We start from the raw sequence: 25,499 nt of genomic DNA on the forward strand, positions 1-25,499 counted from the left end.
ACTTCGTTTTTTTTCTTCTTAATCGATTCAGGAATCGATTCAGCACAGGCATTGTGCCTTTTAATTGATTCATGCACAGTGTTGAATCGATTCAACACTGTGCTTCTTCAAAAGCGACACTGTTCACGATTTTGGATCGATCGAAACGAAATTTCAATCGATTCAATTCAATTGAATCGATTGGTTAATCGATTCAATTGATGAACAATGTTACTGTTCATCTTCTTCTTCGCGACAGAAGAAGAAAAACGCGAGCTTTTTCGCGTCGATTTCCATGCTTTCAAAACTATGCATGCTCTGATACCATTGTTGGTAATTTGAGAGCATGAAAAACTAAAGCGAAGCAAAACAAAATCACTCATAGTGATCTCCCGAAGATATCGCAACTGAAGATGTCGTCGGTCGACGAAGAGGTTACCGTTGTCAGAAGCACGATCACGGGGCAATCAAAAAGTATTTCAAGGTTCACGAGCCAAATTCCAGCCGCTGGATGTTCTCCTTTGCTCGCACATGATTACCTCACTGCTACGCTCTCCGATCACCTTCGCAACACCAGTCGCTAGCACCCACTGCTCTCTTCTTTTGGATATGTGCTTGGACGCTGCTTTTATAGGAAGCATGAGGAAGACGAAGGGGAAAGGACGCCTCTTTGTCTCCTTGGCGTTTACAGCAAAGGGAGTAACATTACCAAGCTCACCAAAGCTAATCGAGATCGAGGTAGCTAACGAAAAAGGTAAACCAAATTTTAATTTACTTCTTCTTCCCTTTCTTTTCTTCTCTGTTTTCAAAAAAATAGCAGTCTTCTTTTTAGTTTTTCCCAACGAGCATTCCTTTACAAGTATCTCTTTTTTTTTGCTTTGTTTAACCATAGCAAGAACAAGAGGAGTAAATTATTCATTTCTTCTTTAATGTTTCATTAATCGAAGAATAGTTGTAAAGTATAAACTTTATTTTATTAGGTCGCTAGTTAGGATGATTATTTGGATTGCAATGAAGGTCTCATATGTATGAATGCTAAATACTGTGACAAAGTAAGATCACAAATGATTGTTTGACTTTGATTCATCGATAAGCTACGATGATCATTAGTTTCAATTAGACTTAATCAAGGGCTAAGGTTAAAATTTTTAAATTTAAGTTTGTTTTTTTTTTCTTAAATTTAAAATTTAAGGTTTTGGATTGTGAAAATTGACCTAAGAAATTTTTAACTTATATTTTAAAAATATTTTAGAGTTTTTAAGAGTTGGATAATCCAATTTTATAGTGTATTATTTTTTTTATTTATTGAATTCAGTCCCGCCACTATTCATACGTATTGATCTATATAGGAGCATCATTGTCGATATTGGAGGTTGATCGATAAACATCTAGTACGTATCAGGCCAATCCATATTATTGGAGGGAGCTCCATTATTGGCAATGAAAACTTTGAAACAATTAAAACTTGCCCCCAAGGCGTAGTTTAGACGGTAGACATATGATATCTCTGGCGTAATAGTCAGGGGTCGATTCTCAGGAACTGATGATTTGGGGTTTACCCCGTCATGCGTCTATGGACTATGTACTTGCATGAATCTCCCTCTATATCTACCACTAGGGGGGTCATTAAGGTAACGGATCTATTTTTTTTAAACAATTTTTTTTTAAACAATTAAAACTTTTTATTTTCCAAATACAATTAAAAAATATGGATTATAAAATAAAGTATTAAAGATATATTTTTGCCATTTTAAGCTTGATTTGGACCATTAATGGAATTGATGAGATGCCTAGCTGCCATTAATTTCCAAATCCTCTCAGATTTTTTAAATTAAATGTCATTTCAAATCTCACATCCTTCCAAATTTTATTCAATCAATCTTATCATTAATTCTAATTAATTAAAATTCTTTATTCTCCCATTGAATATCTCTATAAATTCACAAGCCAATTGAAAATTTATATATCTTCATTAATTATCGCAATGGCAACCATCAGTACCTTCTTCCGCCTCCTCCTACTGATCTCCTTCGTGCCAGCCATTGTCCCGCAGGATACTGTCTTTGATGTCGAGTTGGTCCACCGTGACTCCCCCAAGTCGCCACTATACAATAGCTCGATGACGCCCTTCGATTCCCTGCAGGCTGCTGTTGTCCGCTCGATCAACAGAGCTAGCTACTTGGACACCTCCATCGACATAGATCTTGGATTGCTTAGTCATGACGGGGAATTCATGATGAGGTTCAGCATTGGCACGCCAAACCTGCAATATGTGTGGGGTCTTATCGACACCGGCAGCAGTCTAAGCTGGGTCGATTGCGTTGGCTGCCAATGCTTCAACAATACTGCCACCCTATTCAATCATACTGCATCCCTCTCCTACAAGAAGTTATCTTGCATTTCTAATGAGTGCAGAAGCTTTAGCCAGGGTCGTTGCAATGATGATCAGATGTGCAAGTACAATATCGCCTACGGTGATGGCTCCAACATCAATGGAATTTTCTCCTCGGAAACCTTCAGTTTCACCTCATTAGATACCAAGCAATCTACATCCATTCCAAATGTGTTATTTGGTTGCAACTTCTGGTCCTTGATAACTAAAGTAAATGACCCCGGCAGCATCATTGGGTTGGGACCTAGGCCGCAGTCTTTGATCAACCAGCTTGCCCCTAAGTACATCAGCAAGTACTTCTCACACTGCTTGGACATGCTCGATACGGGAGTCAATAGCAGACTCTTCTTGGGACGCAGTAAAAATACGGTCATCGGAAAGACGACTGTCACGCCGCTCATGACGCAAAACGGCTTCTATGCCGTGCAGCTTAACGCCATCTCGATCCCGGATGAGTTCGACATCTTGATTACTAGGAAATCCAAGTTGAGTGCCGGGAACATCATCTTTGACTCCGGCACCTACATGACCATGCTAGACACTCAAGTGGTGGACCAGTTGGTAAGGGCATTGACGGATTATGTTAGCTTGCCGACTGTGGAGAATAGCCACTACAAATTGTGCTTCACTGTGCTCTCGACAGACCAAGAGGAGATGCTGCCGGGAATGTGGTTCTCATTTGAAGGGACATTGGGGAACTTCATGGTGAGCCCTCAAAACCTGTTTAGGTGGAATGGTCAGCATGTGAAATGCATGATGATAGTGGGAACGAATGGTTTACAAATATTTGGGAATATTATGCAGCGAGATGTTTTAGTTGGACTTGATCTAGATAACATGGAAGTGACCATTATAGAGAAAAAATGCACTGAGTTATACAAATCATAATAAACAAGTATTATATATATGAAGTCCTGAGCTGAGCCTTCATATTTATATTTATGCTAATAAATCAAGGAATTTCAATAAAAGGAAATGTGTATTTATTTTATTTTATTTTTACAATGATTTAATTAGATAATTTAATTGACTAGAGTAGTTTGATTGAATATTATTTGCTTTATTTCTAAATACTAGGAGGTATTTGGAATTTTATATTAAGGTCATTTGAGTTTTATATCCAACTATCGAAAAAAAATCATTAACCAGGTTGGATAACAGTGATCCTAGGGTGTGTTTGGTTCAAGTTATCATATATAACCTTTGTTATATGATTACCAGGTAATCACATAACCAAGGTTATGAGGAATAAAACATAACCAAATGTTGTTTGGTTCAACGGTAATGCAACAAAAACTTGTTTGTTTGAAGATTTTAATGAATACCTTAGTTTAATATTTTACCGTATTACCCTCAGTTACAAAATCAACTATACATATTATTATTATTATTATTATTATTATTATTAATTTATTTTTTATGTTTTTTTTACTTTTCTTTTTCTTGTATATTTTTTTTACTTTTTTATGTGTTTTTTTTGTTTTTTAATGTTTTTATATTTTTTATATTATTTATATTTATATTTTTTTTATTTTTTTACATTTTTTAAATTTTAAATTTTATTTATTTATTTTATTTTTAAAATTTTATAATTTTTTTTTTAAAAATTTTTAAAAAGTTTTTTAATTTTTTTTTAAAATTTAAAATTTTTATTTTTTATTTTTAAAATTTATATTTTTTTTAAAAAAAATATTTTTTAAAATTATTTATTTTTAAAAGACTTAAAATTTTTTAAACATTTTTTTATTGTTTTATATTTTTTAATATTTTTTTACATTTTTTCTCTTTTTTCCATGTTTTTTCTTATCGGAGGGTATTTTTGGTAAAAAAAAATCGTTAACCCCGGAATCAAGAAAAACCTTAGTTTTCTTAGGTTTTCCGATTTCGGGCTGCATGACCCTTTTGCTGACGTGTCGGGCATGGAACATTACTTGGGAATCATCGAATACCTAAACCAAACAAGATTTTTGTTGATAACCTTGGATGAATAACCAAGGTTATCAAGAATAACCCCGAACCAAACGCACTCCTAGGGTGATAGTCTATCCCTATGGAAGTTTCCCACTAGCCAGTACGGTAAATCATGATGCACTTGTTATGGGTGGCCCAGAAGCCCAGTATCCCTTAGTTGCAATTTCGACTTGGAGAAAAAATTCCTACAAATACGTCATAGTTGAGAATCAAACCGTGGATGCCTAAGAAATAACTAAACGCCCTTACTGCTGCACCATAGCCCCGGGGACTCAATATCCAACTATTGAGAGTGTTTGAGAGGGTAAATAATGACTTGCTTTAATTTCGATCGTTGATAGTATACTCGTTTACAAGATTTTAATGCGAAGAAAAAAAAATGACTGAATTTTACTTTCACTTGATCCAATATTTCCTCGTAATAAAAAATCCTCTCTACTTTATTGATCAAATATCAACAAATCGATATGCTAGTAACGTATAAGAAAATTTAGGTAGAGTGATCTGAAAACCTAGGCTATATATATATATATATATATTTTGTGTGTTTTTAAATTTTGAATTAAAAATATTAATTAAAATATTTTTAAGATTTTATTTCTAGGATTCAGGCTTACCCATGGTTATAATGTTCAAACTATTTCTTTTTTTTTAAGATTTTACTTCTGAGATTCAGGTTTTCAATTGGATTATAATGTTTAGTTAAAAAAATAAAAATGATATAAATTTAAGTATTTATGGAGTATTGTAATGTCTTTAGGAGATATATTAATATATTTGAGATTTATATGAGGTAATATTGATTTTTATTAATTCAAAATTTAAAAATAAAAAAAAATGATGCTTATGTCCTGGGCGCGCATAGTCCCGCACTGTGCGACGTGCATGACATCAGAACTGTGTGTGTATATAGTACGCCCATCTATTATAGATATAATTTGTCGCGAGCCTGTGCACACCCATTGATCCAGGCGCCTAGATTGATTTTTTTTTAAATAAACATTTCCTTAAAAAATCACCATACCCCGTAAGCATCTAAAATTTTTAATCTTAAATACTATAACCCAAGAGATAAGCCTAAACTTATAGGAAAAATGTTATTAGCTTAAATCTATTATAACCCAACCCCTAATATATCCCTTGAGTATTTAAAATTTTTAATTTTAAGCACTGTAACCTAAGAAGGAAGTCTGAACCCTAGAAGAAAAATTTTATTGACTCAAATCCATTATAATCCAGTTCCAAAATTCTAAAATTTAGAACTCTAAATACATATAACATACCAAAAAAGATAGACAAAAAATAAATAAAAAAAATTCTGATTGAATCTAGGATGCTTAGATTCAACCTTGTGTGCCTGGAAAAATAATTATTGAAAATTTTCTAAAGTTTACAATAATTTTTAGATATTTTAATGGGATAAATCTAGGTTTCTATCTGAGTTAATTGATTCAATTAACTTAAGTTTCGATTCCTAAACTTAAGTTTCACTTTTATCCCATCCGTATCTCTTCCTTAACCCCACGCATTTGCGGTGTCATTCCGTCGCATGTTGGTCGCTGCTTATGTACAACCGACGTTGGCGTCGTGCTCATGCTTCCTCTTCTCCCCTATCGCCACCACTGGCTGACACATCTGAGCAGCCACTTTCTTCTTTTGCTGACTGCCGCCGGAAATCTCCACCAACCACCTCAAGCAGACCTGAAGTCCGGCCTATCCCGTGGCCACCTTCTTTTTGCCACCGTGCCTGCAACACCATGTTTTCATAGCTATTTTTGTAGCCACTGACGATCTTACAGCCGTCCTTCCTTCTCGATCATGAAACTGACCTCCATCATGGAGGCATCACCAGCGGGGTAAAAAACTAATAATTGATTTTCATTACTTAAATGTTTAATTAATTATAGTTTTGATTGACTAAGATAAATTACAGTATTAATTAAATTGACAATTGCTTATTTATTTTAGTATCCAAACCTTTAGCTTATTTAATCTAGGTGACTAGCCCGACTTCATAGAAGTTTTCATCAGTCATCTGGGTAAATCAGATAATTACACATGAAAATCCATCTTGATATCTAGCATTCTCGGATCCGCTTCTAGAGAAGATAATTACTTAATTGTTTTGATGTAATCAGTGAATTGATTAATTAAAGTTGTGATGGTATGTTTAATAGATTAATCAATTAATTAATAAGAATTTATTTAGGAGATTAATCAAGATGAGTTTGGATTAATCGTTATTAATTTATTTAAGTAATTAATTAATTAAAATTTTATTTGTTGATTAATTAGTTTGACAATTAATGATTTATCATTTACTGGATATATGGTTAATTCGTAATTAAGTCAAATAAATTATTTCAACGAATGGTTGGGATTATATAATCAATTGAAATAAATGTATCTCATAAATTAATTAATTAAGCTTTGTTGATTTATTAAGTAGCTAATCTATAAATTAATTTAGATAACTTAAATAACAGATGGGTGATTGAGATTTGAAATATTTAACCAAGTAATTTGATATTTATCACAATTTAATTATTTAAGATTTATCCATGAGAATAAATTGTCTAGAAAATTAATAACTGAGAATTAACTATGCCAAAGGATTAATTAATAGACTAATTAATTAATCAATATAGTTTGAATATTGATTAATATATCCTTAGATTCTTTGTATTCTTTACTTGTAGGATTTAAGCTTGAGGTAGATTTTTGTGGAATCGACACATCAGCGATCCCCTTAGAGCCGGTCCCACGGATATGGAGGGAGGTAAATGCAGGTACACAGGTGGAAAGTGCATGACGGAGACGTTAAACCCAAGCAACGACACCCCAAGGATCGACCCCTGGACTTTTCAGCCACAGAACCATGCACTCCCCATCTGTGCTACGCCCTGGGGACTTAGGTAGACTTTTGATTTGAAGATGGTTAGGATATTCTACAATTGTGGTGAATAGTTTCTTTTTTGACCTCTTTAGATCTTTAACCATAGTGCTTGAGATTTGATTACGTATTGGTTATATGTTTACCTTAACTCCACTCTATATTTTCTTTGAGATTAATAATTAGTTACTTTATTTTATTATTATTCTACTTGATATCAATGTAATCTCATTGCTATCCATGCATATTATTGATTGTTTATACTTGTGGTTTTATGTTAGCGATATCATATTGTAGGATATTAAATATCGTACCTGACCCGTATTTGTTATTTAGACTCATGCCTATACGTATATGTTAGTAAGACATCTTATTTGTTATTTAGGCTTGTGCCTACCCGACCATATCATATTGTAAAATATCAAGTATCCTATTAGACCCTTTCTCGTTATTTATGCCAGTGCTTATACGTTAGTGAGATTATACTATGAGGTAACTTGTAGAACATTATCCTTGAATCGATTATTACTGCTTATTTTGTTATTATATATGGCTGTGTATACATATATATCTTCACAGCAAAATAATCATTCGTGGTAAAATGTTTCTCTCGATGTCTGTAGCTAGATAGCTACTTACACACCTATCTGTCCATAGGACTCATTCATGGTAGAGCGTTCCTCCCAAAGACAATGTCTACTAATATATCTGGAGTGCTCATGAGACCTTTTTGTAGTAGAGCATTTCTCCCATAGTCCTTATCTTGATAGCTACCATATATCCTGCCTGCCCAAGGCATCCATCCATGGTAGTGTTTCTCCTATAGATAGTGTCACGCCCTAAGGGTATCCTTTTCCTCCAAATCGGACAGTATTTGCTAGTGACAATATAGGAAATAATTGATATCAAACCAATTTAAATCCAATACATCAAGCTAAGAATGAAAATACGTATATCATGCATGTACATGTGAACATACTTAAAACCAATACAGATAGAAAATTGTAAACACAAGCAGCGGGAAAAACAATAAACAAAGCAACTCAACAAAAATCTAAACTTGAGTGGGATTGATAGCCAAGACCTTGGAGCAATACAACACATCCTCGATCTGCTATCTTGAAACTCAAAGGAAAAGAAAGGGGTAATGAGTGCAACAACTTAGTGAGTATACGAAGATATTGCATGATAGTACTATATATAAGGAGACCAAAGAAAACAATCTCAGGTAAAATACATACTACAAAAGTATGAGTGCAAATATAATCAACTTCTAACAAAAGCATTACTAACTACATAATCCTCCACTAACCTATTCAATCAGGTATAACTAATAAATTGAGAATACTTATAATACATCCAACCCTGCATAAACAAATACATGACCGACATATAGCAAGTATATAACAAGCACTGACTATAGGAGAAACACCCTACCACGGATGATCCCGTGGGCAGTCAGGGTAAGTAAATGGTCACTGTCTGCGGATGAACTTGCTACCACGTATAATCTCATAGGCACACAGGGTCGCCCCCTTGCTTGGGCACCAAGCAAGGCTTGGCCGACCCTAGCTTGAGCTTCAAGCTTGGCTTGGCCGGCCCCTTGCTTGGGTTCCAAACAAGGATAGGGGTCGGCCTCTAGCATGGGCTAAGAGGCTAGGCTTTGGATGGATATAAGACTATATATAAGAGGTTACAATAGGGACTTGCTTTACTATCATCATATGCTTTACTCTGTTTGCCTCCATTTCTTATCATTTCTCCATTTTATATTCTTTTTGAGGCTCTATGTTGACTTCGACATTGTAGAGTTCTCATCGGGATAACTCTCAGTGAGCTCTATGATGCGTGTTATTTTTCGTAGGAATTGAACAGAGTCATCTACGTCATGAGAAGAAAGCAAGGAGAAGACTTCAACGTCAACGCTCTTTAATGCAGGGTAGATTTCTACTATCGTGTTATCATGATGAGATTTCTAGTCCAGAACATGGACATATAAATTTAAGTTCGTCAATACTTACAATATTAGTACTAACATTATTAAATAAAAACATAAAGATACCTTATTATTTAATTTACTAAATTCTTTTTTTTTATGTCTCATTAATTTATAAATTATATGAATGAGTGTGGTTCAAAGAATATGTTTAAACTGAATTAAGTAATTCTTAAAAAACATCCTTAAATATGCATTTATACTCCAAACTAAAAGAAAGATATTTGACCAAACTAAATCTAGTTAAGTATTCTCTTAATTTAATATCAAATATTAAAATAAACTAGAATTGGTATGATCTATTCTAAACTCAATCAAATATTTTATTTTAACATGTCACTTCAATGACCCATAAATGTCATCTTATTAAAATTTATAAGAGACATTTTAATACTTACATTTTGAACATATTTTTAAATAAAAGAGTATTTTTTTAAAAAAATATTTAATAAAATAGATGATTTTAAAGATGAAGTATCTTGAATTTAAAAGTTTCAATACTTTTTTTTTATGGGTCGGCTTCCAAAAATAGCTCTAGTTCATCATCTAGTAAATTCAATATTATCAAGATTTAAATTCGAATTGTTATTTCCTTGCCCGAGACTGAGAAGAACTTTCTACCACTTGAATTGAAGAATTGGAGTAAAATCAATTGAAATTTGAGAATTAGGAGACGACTAGAGAAGTTGATATAAAAATAATGATATAAGTAATCTATTTATAGAGTTTGAGAATAACAGCAAGTTAATAATAGCCCTTTATCAATTAAAATAGTCAAATATTCTTGACCATTAAAAATAATGTAATAGTTAGAACCATCAGTTCAATGGTAACAAATCCAAAAAACTACTTGAATCAGTGGTTGAAACTGTCAATTTATGGTTAATATCGGGCCAAAATTGAAGATGGCTGATAATGATTCTGGTCTGTTTAACCGAGTCAATGGATTATTGGTCTGTTGACCTTGTTAAGGGTCTGGGTCGGATAGATTGATTCATACCTGATATGTGGTTAAGTCTATATATCGTAACTCCATTTAATGAAATAAAAATTTGATTGTTATTGTTGTATATACGTTCAAAGGGTTATGCTGTATGCTTCTTTCACCTATTTAATTCAAGGGCTAATTCCACTTTACTTCATGTATGCTTTAATTAATTCACCTTTTACAGAATTTAATTAATTATTAGGTAGTTGGAATTCTACACTTTCACATCACATCATTTTATTTTAAATACGTAAGTGTAGTAAACTTATATAGTAGCAAACTTTACTACCTTTTTTTTTTTCAAAAAGATATTATATTTAATATCTCCCTTGTAAATTCATGTTCCTTAGATCCTATAGTTGACAATATTACACATCAACTATTTACAATTTAAGAAACTTAATCAACCTTTATTTCTCACAAATATACATAATAATTTTAGATCCTCATAAAATTACATTCTAAAAAATTTAAAATTCTTAGAATTTTCTCGGCATTTTTCAAATGGCCCACTATCAGTTTCTAATTTTTCAAAGGGTGCGTACTTTATTTTTTTTTTTATCAAAGGACGCACCTAATTTTTAGAATACCATTCTCGCCTATTTTAGTCTTAAATTAAATAAAAATTAGTTTTTTTTATAAAAAAATTAAATCGAACCAAATTGAATAGGATCAAGGAAATAAAAATAAAAAACTTAATTATTTCAACAAATAATTTCATATAAAAAGCCATTGATGACCCTAAGACGACCTTATTATTGTTTTTTTTTAAATATGTAATTAAACTCATGATCTCTTAAATTTATATATATTTATAAATTTAATTTTGGATATTTAATAAAGTTTTTTCAAAATACAAAATAAGGTTAATAAAAAATTAAAAAAATCTTTTAAAAGAACATTTTACTTTATTTTTCTATTATTTAATATCTAATTACAAGAAAATAAGGAAAAGTCAAATAAAATAAATAAAAATTAAAATAAAATAGATTTTTAATTATTTTATCAAGGACTTTGGTTGATGACCCGACAAATCTAAAATTTATGTCAAATTAATATTATTTACTTTGAATAACCTCCTTAATTTATTTATATGGTTTTTATTTTTTATTTTTTAAGTTTGTAAGTCCGTCAGTAGTTTTGACTCATTATGAGCCATTATATTAATCATGGTGGTCTTTTTAATTTATCCATATTTTTTAAAATAATTTGGAATCTTAATAAAAAAAATAAAAGATTATAAAATTACAAAAGAACATTTAAAATTTTCATTTTTTTGTTTTCTATCTTTTTTTAATAGCTAATTACAAGAGAGAGAAAAGTGAAACAAAACTGCAAAAATTTTAAAAAAAAACACTACTTCGGTGTTACTTTGGTTAAAGTATATGTAGGATATTTTTCTCTAAAGAAAAATATAGGTACATGAATCTTCGATCTTGAGATCTAATAGTTAAATTCGATTAGTTATCTCAACGATGAGTCAATGATTATAATCGGTGGAGTTCGGTATGACGATGTGGATCTTGTCACATTTATACTCTTGACATCCCCTTTCGATTATTGAACTACCCTTTCGAGTAAGAGACATACTTTTCTTGGTATCGTCGCTACTGACCTAATCTTATCGGTCGTCAAATCATCCCTTCGGATATCAACACAACCCCTTTGAATAAACTCATCCGTAAGGATTAGAGTATTAAGGTCGAGGTGAAGGCTAGACCTTCTTTCCTTAAGACGATATTGTCTCACTCAGGTGCTTACTGTTTATTGGCAATCATCTCCCAAGATACAACGAATTACGTCTCGAAATAGGAGCACTCCGAATTTTGAGCCCTGCCAAACTTTCGAAGCCTTGAAACTCTTAAGAGAGGAGAGAGAGAATAGAACTCGAGAGGAGAATTTATAACTTGAGAATTGAGATAGAATTGAGTGATTTGAGTGGAATGAATGAGGTTTGTTTTATAAGGATGAAGGGTTACTCTCAAAAGGTGAAAGGATATGGGATGTGTCATTTCCCTTAAACCTTTTCACTTAAATCTTTTCATTATGATTAATTTAATTGATTAATATGATTAACTATTTACTTGATCTATTATAAATATTAATTAATCAATTAATTAATATCAAAATGATTAATCTTTTAATCAATCAATAAATTAATCAATAATTTCATACCACTCTATAGTTCCACATTCTCAAGTTAGCGTTTATCCATGAATCCAACTTGTATGCGAATCAAATTTTCATCCAATTATACTAGAGCAACCCTTCATTAACCATTAATTTCTCATTCACTCGAGAAGTTGGTTTACAACGGTCTACTCACGAAATAGTCGTCTTATCCCTAATGGTCACTAAACTAATTTTTCAACAATCCCCCACATGAATAAAAATTATGGATAAGTTTCAAATCTCAAACAAGAGTTTCATCGGAAGATTGTTGCATCAGGAAAGGTAGCTTATGACTTTGAACCTTCCGTAGTGGAATACGATCAGATTTACTTGGTTGCCCAATGAACTATGTCTTGAATTATTCAGCGTTGGTGTAAACTAAGACAATCATATTCACACAATGGCCCCCTAGGCTTTTACTAGTTCTCTATTGTGTCCGTTTTGACCATGGACAAAGCTTAGGATTCATAAGTGTTTCATTGAAGCGGCCCGCCTTCACACTTATATAGGTGACCTCCTATTAAGAGTATCCTGGAATACCCTATTATACTCTTTACGATATAATATAGGAATCATTAAGAACTTTTTTTCATCCTTTACTCATTTCACAGGTTGCACCTTTTGTCTCTAGGAATGAGTTGGAGTAATTACTCTTAGGTGTCTCGAATCTTGTGGCTTAGTTGTCCCTTTTGAACCATGATCTTGGGATCTCTAGTCAACATGGTTGAGTTACTACTACGTAATTTAAATATTGAGTTTTAGACACATTCCCCTAGACATGCAGTATAATTGATCTTTTGGTAGGCCTAGCGGATCCGCACAATTCTCCATATTTAATGGAGATTTTACCACTAGAGATCTACTGCTTTAATGGTATTAAGTTATTTCAAAACTTACCATTTTACACTAGTGTCCTTCTCATAATTTTTTAGATACCATAATGTATCATATATATTGGCGCAATTGTTAACCCCCACATTAGAAGGTCCGTGACCTTTCAATGTCTTATAGTGATTTTCCATTTCTATCTTACTAAGGCTTGTGGTTTACCGAGAAGATAATTTCCCCCATAATTTTTAGGATAAACCCAAAACTTATCAACATAGCTTTTATCATCTCCTCAATGTTTAAGCCACCATTGTAAAATTGAGGTGAATGTGACATAGTCAATTATTGAAATGTTGTTTTTCTTTGAGAAACATTCCTTGAGCAATATCCTACATTCTCTCCCTCAATCACCATGGATGATCTTGCTTTGTTGATTTTTCCAACCACATTTCTAGTGTTTATAAAACACTTCAAGGGTCTCAATATTGCTTAAAAGTAAGTCTTCATGACTCCAATTTTCTGATTTCACCGAGTTAAAACTACGGTTGTCTAATCATGATCATGATCACGATTACACTTATTGTCAAAAAGTGCTCAATCTAGAAAGTATGCATCACTTGGTCTTCCAACTCAGCTAGAGTTATGATAATCTAATTGGAGTGTTGACCAGGATTATACTATTCTTCAAGAGATACTTGACTCAAGAAATATACATTCCTTGGTCTTCCAATCTCATCGAGCCAAAGTGTGGTCGTCTGATTGGAGTGTTGACCAGGACTGTACTAGTCTTCGAGAGATACTTGACTCAAGAAGTATACATCCCTTGATATTCCAATCTCATCGAGCCAAACTACAGTCGTCTGGTTGGATTGCTAACTAAGATTATATTACTCTTTGAGAGATACTCGACTCAAGAAGTATACATCCTTTGGTCTTCCAATCTCATTGAGCCAAACTGTGGTCGTTTGATTGGAGTGCTGACCAGGATTGTATCACTCTTCGAGAGATACTTAACTCAAGAAGTATACATCTCTTGGTCTTCCAAACTCATCGATCCAAACTATGGTTGTATGGTTGGAGTGCTAACCAAGATTGTATTACTCTTTGAGAGATACTCGACTCAAGAAGTATAAATCCTTTGGTCTTCCATTCTCATTGAGCTAAGCTGTGGTTGTTTGATTGGAGTGCTGACTAGAATTGTACTACTCTTCGAGAGATACTCGATTCATGAAGTATACATCCCTTGATCTTCCAATCTCATTGAGCCAAACTGCTATCGTCTGGTTGAATTGTTGACCAAGATTGTATTACTCTTTGAGAGATACTCGACTCAAGAAGTATACATCTTTTAGTCTTCCAATCTCATTGAGCCAAACTGTGGTTGTCTGATTGGAGTGCTGACCAGGATTGTATTACTCTTCGAGAGATACTCGACTCAAGAAGTATACATCTCTTGGTCTTCCAATCTCATCGAGTCAAACTACGGTCGTTTAGTTGGAGTGCTGACCAAGATTGTATTACTCTTTGAGAGATACTAGACTCAAGAAGTATATATCCTTTGGTATTCCATTCTCATTGAGCTAAACTGTGATTGTCTGATTGGAGTGCTGACTAGGATTGTACTACTTTTCGAAAGATACTCGACTCAAGAAGTATACATCCCTTGGTCTTCCAATTTTATCAAGCCATAGTTGTAGTCGTTTGATTAGAGTGCTGACCATGATTGCATTTATTCTTCGTGAGACACTTAACTCAATTCTTAGTTATTTGCAACACATGTAATGCAATACTTCAGATACATTTAGATGTGCTAGGACATCTTTTGATAGTAACCTTAAAAGATACATTTTCTCCAAGTAATACAGTGTCTTTTACTATCATTGCTTGAAGAAAATTATGGAGAATTTCTCTAATTTTTTTCTCCGATAGGAATGGGACCCACAGTCGCCATAATCGTCTTAAGATTGTAGAATATTTTTCTCTAAGGAAAAATATGAGTATATGGATCTTCGGTGTTGAGATCCAACAGTTGGGCCCGATTAGTCATCTCGCGATGAGTCAATGACTATAACTGATGGATCCCAGTATGGTGATGTGGACCTTGTCCCATTTATACTCTTGACATCCCCTTTCGATTATCAAAGTACCCCTTCGGGTAAGAGACATACCTTTCTTGGTATCGTCGCTATCGACCTAATCTTGTTGGTCGTTGAATCATCCCTGCGGATATCGACACAACCCCTTTGGGTAAACTCATCCCTAAGGATAAGAGTATTAAGGTCAAGGTGAAGGCTAGGTCTTCTTTCCTTAAGATGATATTGTCCCACCCAAGTGTTTACGGTTTATTGGCAATCGTCTCCTAAGATACAACGACTTACATCTCGAAATAGGAGCACTCTAAATTTTGAGCCCTGTAGAATTTTCGAAGCCTTGAAACTCTTAAAAGATAAGAGAGAGAATAGAACTCAAGAGGAGAATTCATAACTTAAGAATTGAGTTAGAATTGAGTGATTTGAGTGGAAGGAATGATGTTTATTTTATAGGGATGAAGGGTTACTCTCAAGAGGTGAAAGGTTTCTTCCAAAAGGTAAAAGGATATAGGATGTGTCTTTTCCCTTAAACCTTTTCACTTAAATCTTTTCATTAAATCTTTTCATTAAACCTTTTCATTATGATTAATTTAATTGATTAATATGATTAACTATTTACTTAATCTATTGTAAATATTAATTAATCATTTAATTAATATCATAATGATTAATATTTTAATCAATCAATAAATTAATCAACAATTTCATACCCTCAATAGTTCCACATACTCGAGTTGGCGTTCATCTATGAATCCAACTTGTATACGAATCAAATTTTCGTCCGATCATATCGGAGCAACCCTTCATTAACTATTAATTTTTCATTCACTCGAGAAATTGATTTGCAACGGTCTACTCATGAAATAGTCATCTTATCCCTAATGGTTACCAAACTAATTTTCCAATAGTATTACCAACTTGGTGCTATTTTGGTCAAATCATGATCACCTGTTGATTTTGTTAAAACATTTCAATCTTGGTGATCATCACTTAGTGCTATTTTTGTTAAAACACCACCACATTAGTGCTTCGAAAATGAAATATCAAGAGATTTGTAACAATAGGTTCCTTTCACTTTTTTAGTCTCACAATGCTAAAAAGAACTCTTGATTCAATACCTCTATGTTTAAAGAAATTGTTTAAAATTTATCTCTTTTTTACATTTAACATGGTTCCATATTTGAATCTATATATTTTTGGTAGCCTGAGGTAATTTTGATATGGTCAACCGAATTAAGTTAGGTCTTGTGTTTGTTTGATGTCTTGTATCTAAGTGTGCAGGAATTTAGGAGTACAGGAAGTCGAGCGAAAGACACAGCTAGCGAGAAGGACGACACGGGAGAGAGTCGACGGGCTTGGTGCGTCCGAGGGATGAGGCTCTGCGGAAGAGTACGCTAGTGGACGAGAAGGAGGCGTGCGACGTTTCAGAGGGACGAGAAGTCGAAGTGGAAGACTGCTCGAGAAGGTCAGAAAATGAGTTCTGGTAAGCCCTATTCTGGATGGTCGAAATCACCCAAGCGAGCGGAGCTATAGCAGAAGACCCGGACGAAAAATCAACTTGAAGTTGACTATGGTCCGGGTGCCCGGATTGGTCTAGTCCAGCCGGGGCGCCTTGGCGAGACACCCCTATGCGAAGGCGATACGAGCGTCCGGAACCCTTCCAGGCACCCATACTAGAGATTTTATCCAGGCCCATTCCATCGTGATCCATTGTGATACGGATAAAATTTTATCCACGCCTAGGCACTCGAAACCCTTCTAGGAGCTCGAATCAGGGATATAAATACAGCCATGATCTTAGTAGTTCAATATCACTTGTACACGAGTTTCTTTACTGTTCTACTACTTTAATTGTGTGCTTCCAACGCTTGTAAGAGTCTTCTCCGCCTACGAAGAAAGGATAATTTGATTAGTGCTTCAAAGTCTTGGATTAACAATCTTCTCGGTTATAACCAAATAAATCAGTAGCCTCATTTTTTTAATCAGTTTATCAATTCCTTTTATCCAAGTGCTTTAATATTTCAAAAGATTGAGAAAAGTTTCATTTTCTTTTTGAAGGGCAATTCACCCCCCTCTTGCTGGTTGCACGGGTCCTAACAAGTGATATCAAAATCAGGCTCACTTCAGAAGGACTAATCACCATCCGAAGCAAAAGAAATGGCTAGATCCAACATCTACCCGTCGAAATTTAAGGGAGACTTCATAACGTGGAAGAAGCACATGGAGATATTCTTCAAAACTGACTTCGAAATTCTATTAATTATAAAATATGATTTATAGCACCTACAGATCAACATGGAGCCTAGAAAGAATAGTACACATGGATGAAGAAGGAGCAAGCCGACTTCGTGGTTAATGGAAAAGCAGAGTTTCATCTGGTTAGTGTTATTCCGCCCTGGAGGTCAGCCGGATCGGAAGCTATGACTCTGCCAAAGATCTCTGGGAGAAATTCTTGGAGCTCCACGAAGGTACTTCAGAAGTCAAACTAGCAAAGCGGGACGTCCTCTCAAGCCAACTGATGAACATTCGGATGAACAAGGGAGAGAAGGTATCCCAACTCTATGCAAGGATCAAAGACCTGATCACCCAACTCAATAACCTTGGAGAAAAGGTAACAAATCATGACTCCTTAAGGTACGCACTTAACTCTTTTTCGAGAACTCAAGAGTGGTCAGCTTTAGTAGATACTTACTACATCTCTAAGGACCTCGAGGTATGCACTCTTGAAAACATTTTTTTACTTTTGAACTTCACGAGTCTCACTGTAAAGATTCTCAGGAAGCAGAAAAATCAAACAATATTGCTCTAAAAGACAAGAAGGATGAATTAGATGTCGACACCTCCTTCAACGATGATGAAGCAACATATATGGTAAGAAAATACAAGAATTTTTTTTAGAACTAATAAATTTAATTAAGTATAGGCAAAGAAAAGAAGAGTAAGGAAGATAAGATGCTATAATTGTAATGAAGAAGGACACATCAAGGAGGGCTGCTCAAAGATGAAGAAGAAGGACGACAAGAAAGGATCAAGTACAACAACAAAGTACAAAAACCTGAAGGTGACTTGGGACAAGTTATCATCAAAATTTTATTTGGAGGAGTACGTTGGACTTGCACCGATGACAAGTCATCAGGAGGAGAGCATAGATGAAGAGGGAGGCTCCTCAGAAGAAAGTTACGGCGAGGAGGAAGAAACAACTTCAGAGTAGATCTAGTAAGTGATTTACTACCCCCTAACCAGTTTTATTCAGGTATTAAATCTATGACTTGATCGTTATGTAAGCTAAAAAAAAAAAATAATTTGAAAAATAAAGTTTTTGAATTAAAAATAATCTTAGCAAATACATACCCCTTAGAAATGTATGATAAATTAAAAGATGAAAATAAAAAATTAAAGGACCAAATTAAAAAATCAAGAAACTTTGCATGTGATAATCAAAATACCTAAAAAAATTATACAAAACCAAATTGGTGTCTTAAATATCATAAATTGGTGTCTTAAATATCATAAGGGTCAAATTAGAAAAGTCTCACAAAAATATGTACTAAAAAAATTTCTTGTTAACCTTGTATGTAAAAATTTATTTTTGGTCCTCAAATCTTGTTTAGTCTAAATAAATAATTATACATGTTTTATATTTAGAAATATTAATTTCACTTTCAAAATTAAGTTCATATATTTACTGTTAATATTTATTGTTGAAATTTTTTTGACTATTGCTAAAATGAAGAATATCTTAGTATTAATTTTTTGAGAATTTTTCTTTGATTAAAAATTACATTATGTTTTTTTTTTAAAAAAAAGTCATAGTTTAAAATTTAAAATATTTTGGATAAGTATTTTGACAAACCTAATTTGTTATATTTTGAATAACAAAAAAAATCAGCATGATTTTTAGATTAACAAAATTATTTTTAAATATTTATTTTTGAAATTAATCATGTCTGTATTAAATATTTTTCGTATAATCTTTCTTTTTGTAATCTTTATCCAAATTTTTGATAGATCCCTTAGAATTCTATTTGGAAATATTGTTTTGTAAATTTTTGATAAATAGTGAATTTTTTATGAATTAATTATCAAAAACCTTATTTGTAAAGTTAAAAAATCTTGAAAATTTAATTTTGAAAACTTTATTTTTTTTATTTATTATGCATTATATTTTCAATACTTTGAAAAAAATATTTGTATAAAAATTTAATTTTAAAATTTAATTTGCAAAAATTATGATTCTACTTAAAATAATTAACTATGCTAAAAAATTTAGAAATTTTTTGTGAAAATTTTTCACATATGTAAATACTTCTGTTGCACTCTAATTTTTTTCAAATATTAAATTATTTTTAATATCAAATTTGTAAATATGCATCTTAAATCTTTAAAAATTCAACCTTTTTTAGAAAATTAGTTTGTAAAATTTTCTTCTACCTTAACTTCTATTTCCTTAACTTTTAGGGTGCGTAGTTAGGGATTATTCTTGATAATTATCAATAAAAATTTTGTTTAGTTTAGGCAATCGGTGATTCCTGAGAAATGATCTATGCCCGACACATCAGTAAAAAAGACATGCAGTCCAGAATCAAAGAAGTAAGATTTTTCTTGATTCAGGGTTAATGAAATTTTTTATCAAAAATATTCTCCAATAAGAAAAAAATGAAAAAAAAAATGTAAACAAATGTTAAAAAAAGAGATAAAGGGGAAACGTAATGCAAGGGAAAGAAAAACGTAAAAAAAAAAAGAAAAAAAAACGTTTAAAAAAAGGAAAAAAAATAAAGACAAACGTAAAAAAAAAGGGGGAAAAAATGAAAAAAAAAAAACAGAACTAAAAAAAGTAAAAAAAAACGTAAAAAAAAGGGAAAAAATAAAAAAAAGGAAAAAAAGTAAAACAAGAAAAACATAAATAAAAATAAAAAAATAGAAAAAAAACATAAAGTTCAAAATAATAATAATAATAATAATAATAATAATAATAATAATATGTATGGTTGACTTTGTAATTGAACGTAATACAGTAAAATATTAAACTAGGTTATTCATTAAAATCTTCAAATAAATAAGTTGTTGTTGCATTATCTAAGTTGAACCAAATAACATTAGGTTATATTTTATTCCTCATAACCTTATGATCCGGTGGTAAGATAGAGCCCAGCTGGCAGGAGGTCAAAGTGGTCAACGTTAGGCGGGCGTCCGATCGGGCGAATTACCTTCGTGGTCAGCAGGAAGAGTAGTCGGTTCGACACTTTGACAGCTCGGTCAGCTTCCGACGCTTATGAAGCTCAACTAGGGAAGCACGAAGGCCGAGCGACCACCCCGCTCGGCCAAATAGTGGATGCAGCCTTGACCTAGTAGACAGGGCTCCCTCGTCTGATGGGGGGAGCCAACCCGCAGAGCATTGGCCGAGAGGACGCTCGGCCCAACTGTTGCATCACCCGGATAGCAGGCTGGCCGAGCGGCTCTCCCGCTCGGCCCAATAACAAACAAAGGAGCAATTGACAATATCTTTCTAGGGATCAGTGTCATCGACAGGCGACATGGTCGGCGACGTGGTCAGACAGAGGATCATACGGTAGAAGCTTCCATTGTCACGTCAGGGATATGCTCGGGCAGTTAAGGTATGGCGTCAAGCACGATTTTCTGACACGCCCTTTCTAGGTATGCTTTGGGAAGCATGCATAATTCGGGAAGCGTGTGTGCGCCTCCTGGGAGCTCTATATAAAAAGCCCCAAAGCTTCATCGGAGGTATGTTTTTCATCAGTATAGCTACAGTCACGCTGCTGCTCCTTTCTTCTCTACTTCATTTGCTTGCCGTCGGTAGCTGACTTGAGCACCGGAGGGCCATCGCCGAGGAACCCCTCCTCGGCTCGGCACTAACGACTCTGTGGTTGCAGGCTTAGCTCGTTGGAGGTCTGCATCACCTTCAGTTGACATCCAGTCAATGTAAGCGTCATCTTCCCAGCGTTCGTCTACTCACATCGGACAAGATCAAATTTGGCCCCGTCAATGGGATAACACCTGAATCCAAGTTGAGGAGATGGAAGAAGCTGGACGTCTCCACACCGTGACGCTCACTCAAGAGGAGCTCGATGCCCTCATTCAAGTGCGAGCGGCAAAGATAGCCGAACAGCAGCAGCAAAAGGCATTAGCCGATCGTCTGGCGTAGCAAGCGACGTCGGCCTCAGGGGGTCAGGCGGCGCACGAGGATCGACCGGAGCAACTTTCCATCTGGGGACAAAACAAGATGTCGACCGGCACTCCAGGAGAAGTTCCACCAGCGCCCATTCCGTTTCATCGGGCGTTATTTCAGACACCCTCAGAAATCGCTCAGGCCAACCAGGACTGGGGTTCTTCCTCGGACGAGGCTCCCGTGCGAGACGCAACAAAAGGCAAAGCGCCCTGAGCTGATTCGTCGCCCAAGCGGGTCAACCGATAATTCTCCGAGGCCATTCTATAGGATCCGTTGCCGAGGCACTACGCTCCCTTGGCGATTGGCAAATATAACGGGTCGACCGACCGGGACGACCATCTCGGTAAGTTTGATAATGTCGCCACTCCGCATCACTACACAGATGGTGTCAAGTGCTGAGTCTTCCTTACTATGCTCTCCAGCTCGGCATAGTGGTGGTTTCGGAGGTTGTCGGATGGGTCAATCATAAGCTTTAAGGACTTCTGAACGACTTTCCTTCACCACTTCGCGAGCAGTAGACGTTATCAGAAAACAAGCGTCAGCCTGTTCTCCATGAAGCAAGGCTAGAGGGAGACTCTCAGAGCCTACATCCAGCGCTTTAACCAGATGGCAATGGATATCCCCTCGGTCTCGTCTGAGACCATGATAAGGGCTCGTGGACGGGGACTTCTTCCGATCGCTCGTCCGGAAGCCGCCCCGCGACTATGACCACATGTTGAAGAAGGCCAATGAGTACAAAAACGTAGAGGAAGCCCAGGCGGCTAGAAGGAAGGAGGCTCCATCCGAACCATCGGCGCCAACCGAGTGACGGCCGCCATCCAGCCATCAGCCGTCGAGAGGGCCACGGGCCGAAGGAGTGTGGCCACATCAGGAAGCAAGGTCACACGCCGTCCAGCATGTTGCCGCAGAGCGACCGAGACCCAAGTGGAAGGTATGTATTGGATCGTGATGTTTCGATAGAGGGGGGCGGGGTGAATATCGAATACGAAAAATTCTTCGATAAGAGTTAAACGCAACGGAAAAATTAAGCAATGCTAACACAAACCAATTTTACTTGGTTCGGAGTCTGTGTCGACTCCTACTCCAAGGTCCGCACTCTTTGAGTGCTTTCGGTGGGCAATCACTAACAATTCGAAATTTATTACAAACTACATACAGGAAATGCTAATGAAACTAAAAGAAATACCAACAAAGAAATAAATCGAAAAGGAGAATTGTGTTGTCGGAACTTCGTTAGCGTCGCAGGAGTGCAGAGCAGCAGAGCAAGCAGTAGGAGATCTTCTTTTTAGTTGTTGTTTGGAGCTCCACTCCTGACCCTCCTTTTATATGAGGCTTGGGGCGCCCCGGATCCCTTCCGGGCGCCCTGGTGAGACGTGGCAGGTCCAACCAGCGAGCTCCACATGGCGACGACGCGATAGGATAAAAATTGCCTCCTAGGCGCCCGGATCCCTTTCGGGCGCTTGGGCTACCTTTCTCCAGAACAGATCCTTCTCCTGTAAGACAATGTTAGTCCGAGGCAAATATAATGAATTTCCTGCAAAACAAAGTGTTAGCAGAGTTTATAAGTTAACTTGGGGGAGTTTAAATAGTAATTTAGCTTTTGTTTCTTAACTTTTGTAAAATAACTAAGTTTTGAAAATGGCTAATTTAGCAACATAAATTAGTATTTTGAAAGATAATTTTTGCAAAATAAATTGACTTTGCAAACTTAAGAAAAATTTTAAAAGCTAATTTTTAAGCTTAAGTTTAGGAAAACTAAGTTTAGATATTTTAAATTTCTAAACATAAGGTTATAAAATAAGTAAGTTTCAACTTTAAAACACTTTTCAAACATGAGTTTTTAAACCAAAATTTCAAGGTTTAAATTTTCAAAATAAATTTTAACTTTGAAACACTTTTCAACCATGAGTTTTTAAAACCAAAATTTCAAGGTTTAAATTTTCAAAATAAGTTTCAAAACTGAGTTTGAAAAAAAAAAATTATTTTTCAAGACTAAGTTTGCAAAAGATTCAATTTTCAAAACCTTAGTTTATAAAATCTAATTGAAGATTTTGGTTTTACAGAAGCTAGTTTTCAAGAATAGGTTTATAAAGATTTTGAAACATAAGTTTTCAAAATTAAGGATTTCAAAACTATGTTTGAAAAATCTACTTTTCAATACTGACTAAGTTTGTAAAAACTTTAAATTTGAACATCGAAATTCAATTTCAAAACTAAAAAAAATATGTTTAAGGTGGAGAAAATAATGTAGGTGCTAAGTGTTGATTTAATCCTCCCCCTAAACCTCACATCTAAAATAGTTGTCTAACCAATTAGGTACTTACTAACTATCAGAAGATAGTAGCTTTCACTTGGTTAGTCAAGTTAAGTTCATTGCAATCAGTTAGTGTTTGACTAAACTGAATAACTTAGCTTGATCAATGTATGTTTTGTATTTAACGCCTAGACTTATATTGATGCACTGACATAAGCATCTTAAGTCCAGAAAATTGGCCTATACATCTCACCCCTTTCTATGTATGTCAATCACAAGCAAGGTAAACCTAGGGTGTTGGTGAGATGCTCAAATTCTAGTCTAGGGGAACATGATTTCTAAAGGGATTTTTCTAGTCTAAGGCTAAAATTGTTTTTTAAAATTCTAAGAGTAGGAAAGTTTTAAAAAAAATAAAACAATTTTAACCTAGAATTTAAAATAGTCAATTTTAAAACAATTTTTGAATTTTGAAAATCCTAGTCTATTAAATACATTCCTAATTTTCTACGTAGATTACTAAATTCACTTTCAGGGAGTGGTTTTGTGAATATGTCAGCTAAATTGGACTTGGACTCAATGTATTTGAGTTCAATGTCACCTTTAGTAACATGATCCCTGATAAGGTGATGCCTAATTTCAATGTGTTTAGTTCTGGAATGATGCACTGGATTTTTTGTTAGGTTAATTGAGCTAATGTTATCAATTAAGACTTTGACATTTGTAAGGTTCAAGTTAAAATCTTTTAGGGTGTGCATCATCCATAATAATTGTGCAACGCACTCTCCTATTGCTATGTATTCTGACTCAGTTGTGGATAGGGCAACACAGTGTTGCTTTATACTAAACTAGCTGACAAGTGATGGACCCAGTAATTGACATCCGCCACTTGTGCTTTTGCAATCTAATTTGCATCCAGCATAATCTGAGTCATAGTACCTTATTAATTCAAAATTATTAGTCCTAGGATACCAAATACCTACATTTGTTGTTCCTTTAAGGTATCTAAAGATTATTTTGACTTGAGTCAAGTGAGATTCTTTAGCACAGGTTTGGTATCTAGCACACATACTAACTGCAAATAAGATATCTGGTCAACTTGCAGTTAAGTATAGTAGGCTACCTATGACACTCCTATAGTATTTTAAATCAACTGGTTTTCCATTTGGGTCATCATCTAGGATTGTGTTTACTGCCATAGGTGTTTTTATCTCTTTGGTGTTTTCCATTCCAAATTTTTTGAGTAATTCCTTAGTATATTTTTGTTGATAAATGTAGTTACCTTCATTTGTCTGTTTGATTTGTAATCCTAAAAAGTAGGTTAATTTGCCTACCAAACTCATTTCAAACTCGTGTTCCATTAAACTTGTAAATTTATCTAAGAATTCTGAATTTGTTGAGCCAAAGATTATATCATCTACGTAAATTTGTGCTATAAAAATATCTTCTTTTATTAATTTGACAAATAAGGTTGGGTCAATTTGACCTTGGTTAAACCCTTTTAGAGATTAGGTAAGAAGTTAGTCTTTCATACCAAGCCCTAGGTGCTTGCTTGAGTCCATATAAGGCTTTCTTCAATTTATAGACATAATCAAGGTGTTCTAGACTCTCAAACCCAGGTGGTTGTCCTACGTAGACTTCTTATTTTATTAGTCCATTTAGGAATGCTGACTTAACATCCATTTGGTATAGTCTAAACCCTTTGTGTGTTGCATAACTTAGTAACATCCTAATGGACTCTAGTCTAGCCAC

General features: G+C 34.5%; 1 protein-coding gene across 1 annotated transcript; it reads left to right on the plus strand.

Annotated features, from left to right (window-relative positions):
• Positions 1-1,963: 1,963 nt before the first annotated feature.
• LOC122044030 (aspartic proteinase CDR1-like) lies at positions 1,964-18,520 on the plus strand. Its single transcript, XM_042604578.1, has 3 exons — positions 1,964-3,076; positions 18,088-18,180; positions 18,233-18,520. Exons 1-3 carry the CDS (start codon positions 1,964-1,966, stop codon positions 18,518-18,520), a joined length of 1,494 nt encoding a protein of 497 aa, XP_042460512.1.
• The last annotated feature ends 6,979 nt before the right edge of the window (positions 18,521-25,499 follow it).

Source organism: Zingiber officinale, chromosome 2A (assembly GCF_018446385.1).
Source record: "Zingiber officinale cultivar Zhangliang chromosome 2A, Zo_v1.1, whole genome shotgun sequence".
Classification (NCBI taxonomy): domain Eukaryota; kingdom Viridiplantae; phylum Streptophyta; class Magnoliopsida; order Zingiberales; family Zingiberaceae; genus Zingiber; species Zingiber officinale.

What these genes read in the sequence shown, in the direction of transcription:
- LOC122044030 (XM_042604578.1), top strand. Translation starts at nt 1,964, where the DNA reads ATGGCAACCATCAGTACCTTCTTCCGCCTCCTCCTACTGATCTCCTTC. An exon ending in GGACATTGGGGAACTTCATG is followed by an intron (nt 3,077 to 18,087) that starts GTGAGCCCTCAA and finishes AAAGATTCTCAG; the next exon opens with GAAGCAGAAAAATCAAACAA. An exon ending in ATGATGAAGCAACATATATG is followed by an intron (nt 18,181 to 18,232) that starts GTAAGAAAATAC and finishes AATTAAGTATAG; the next exon opens with GCAAAGAAAAGAAGAGTAAG.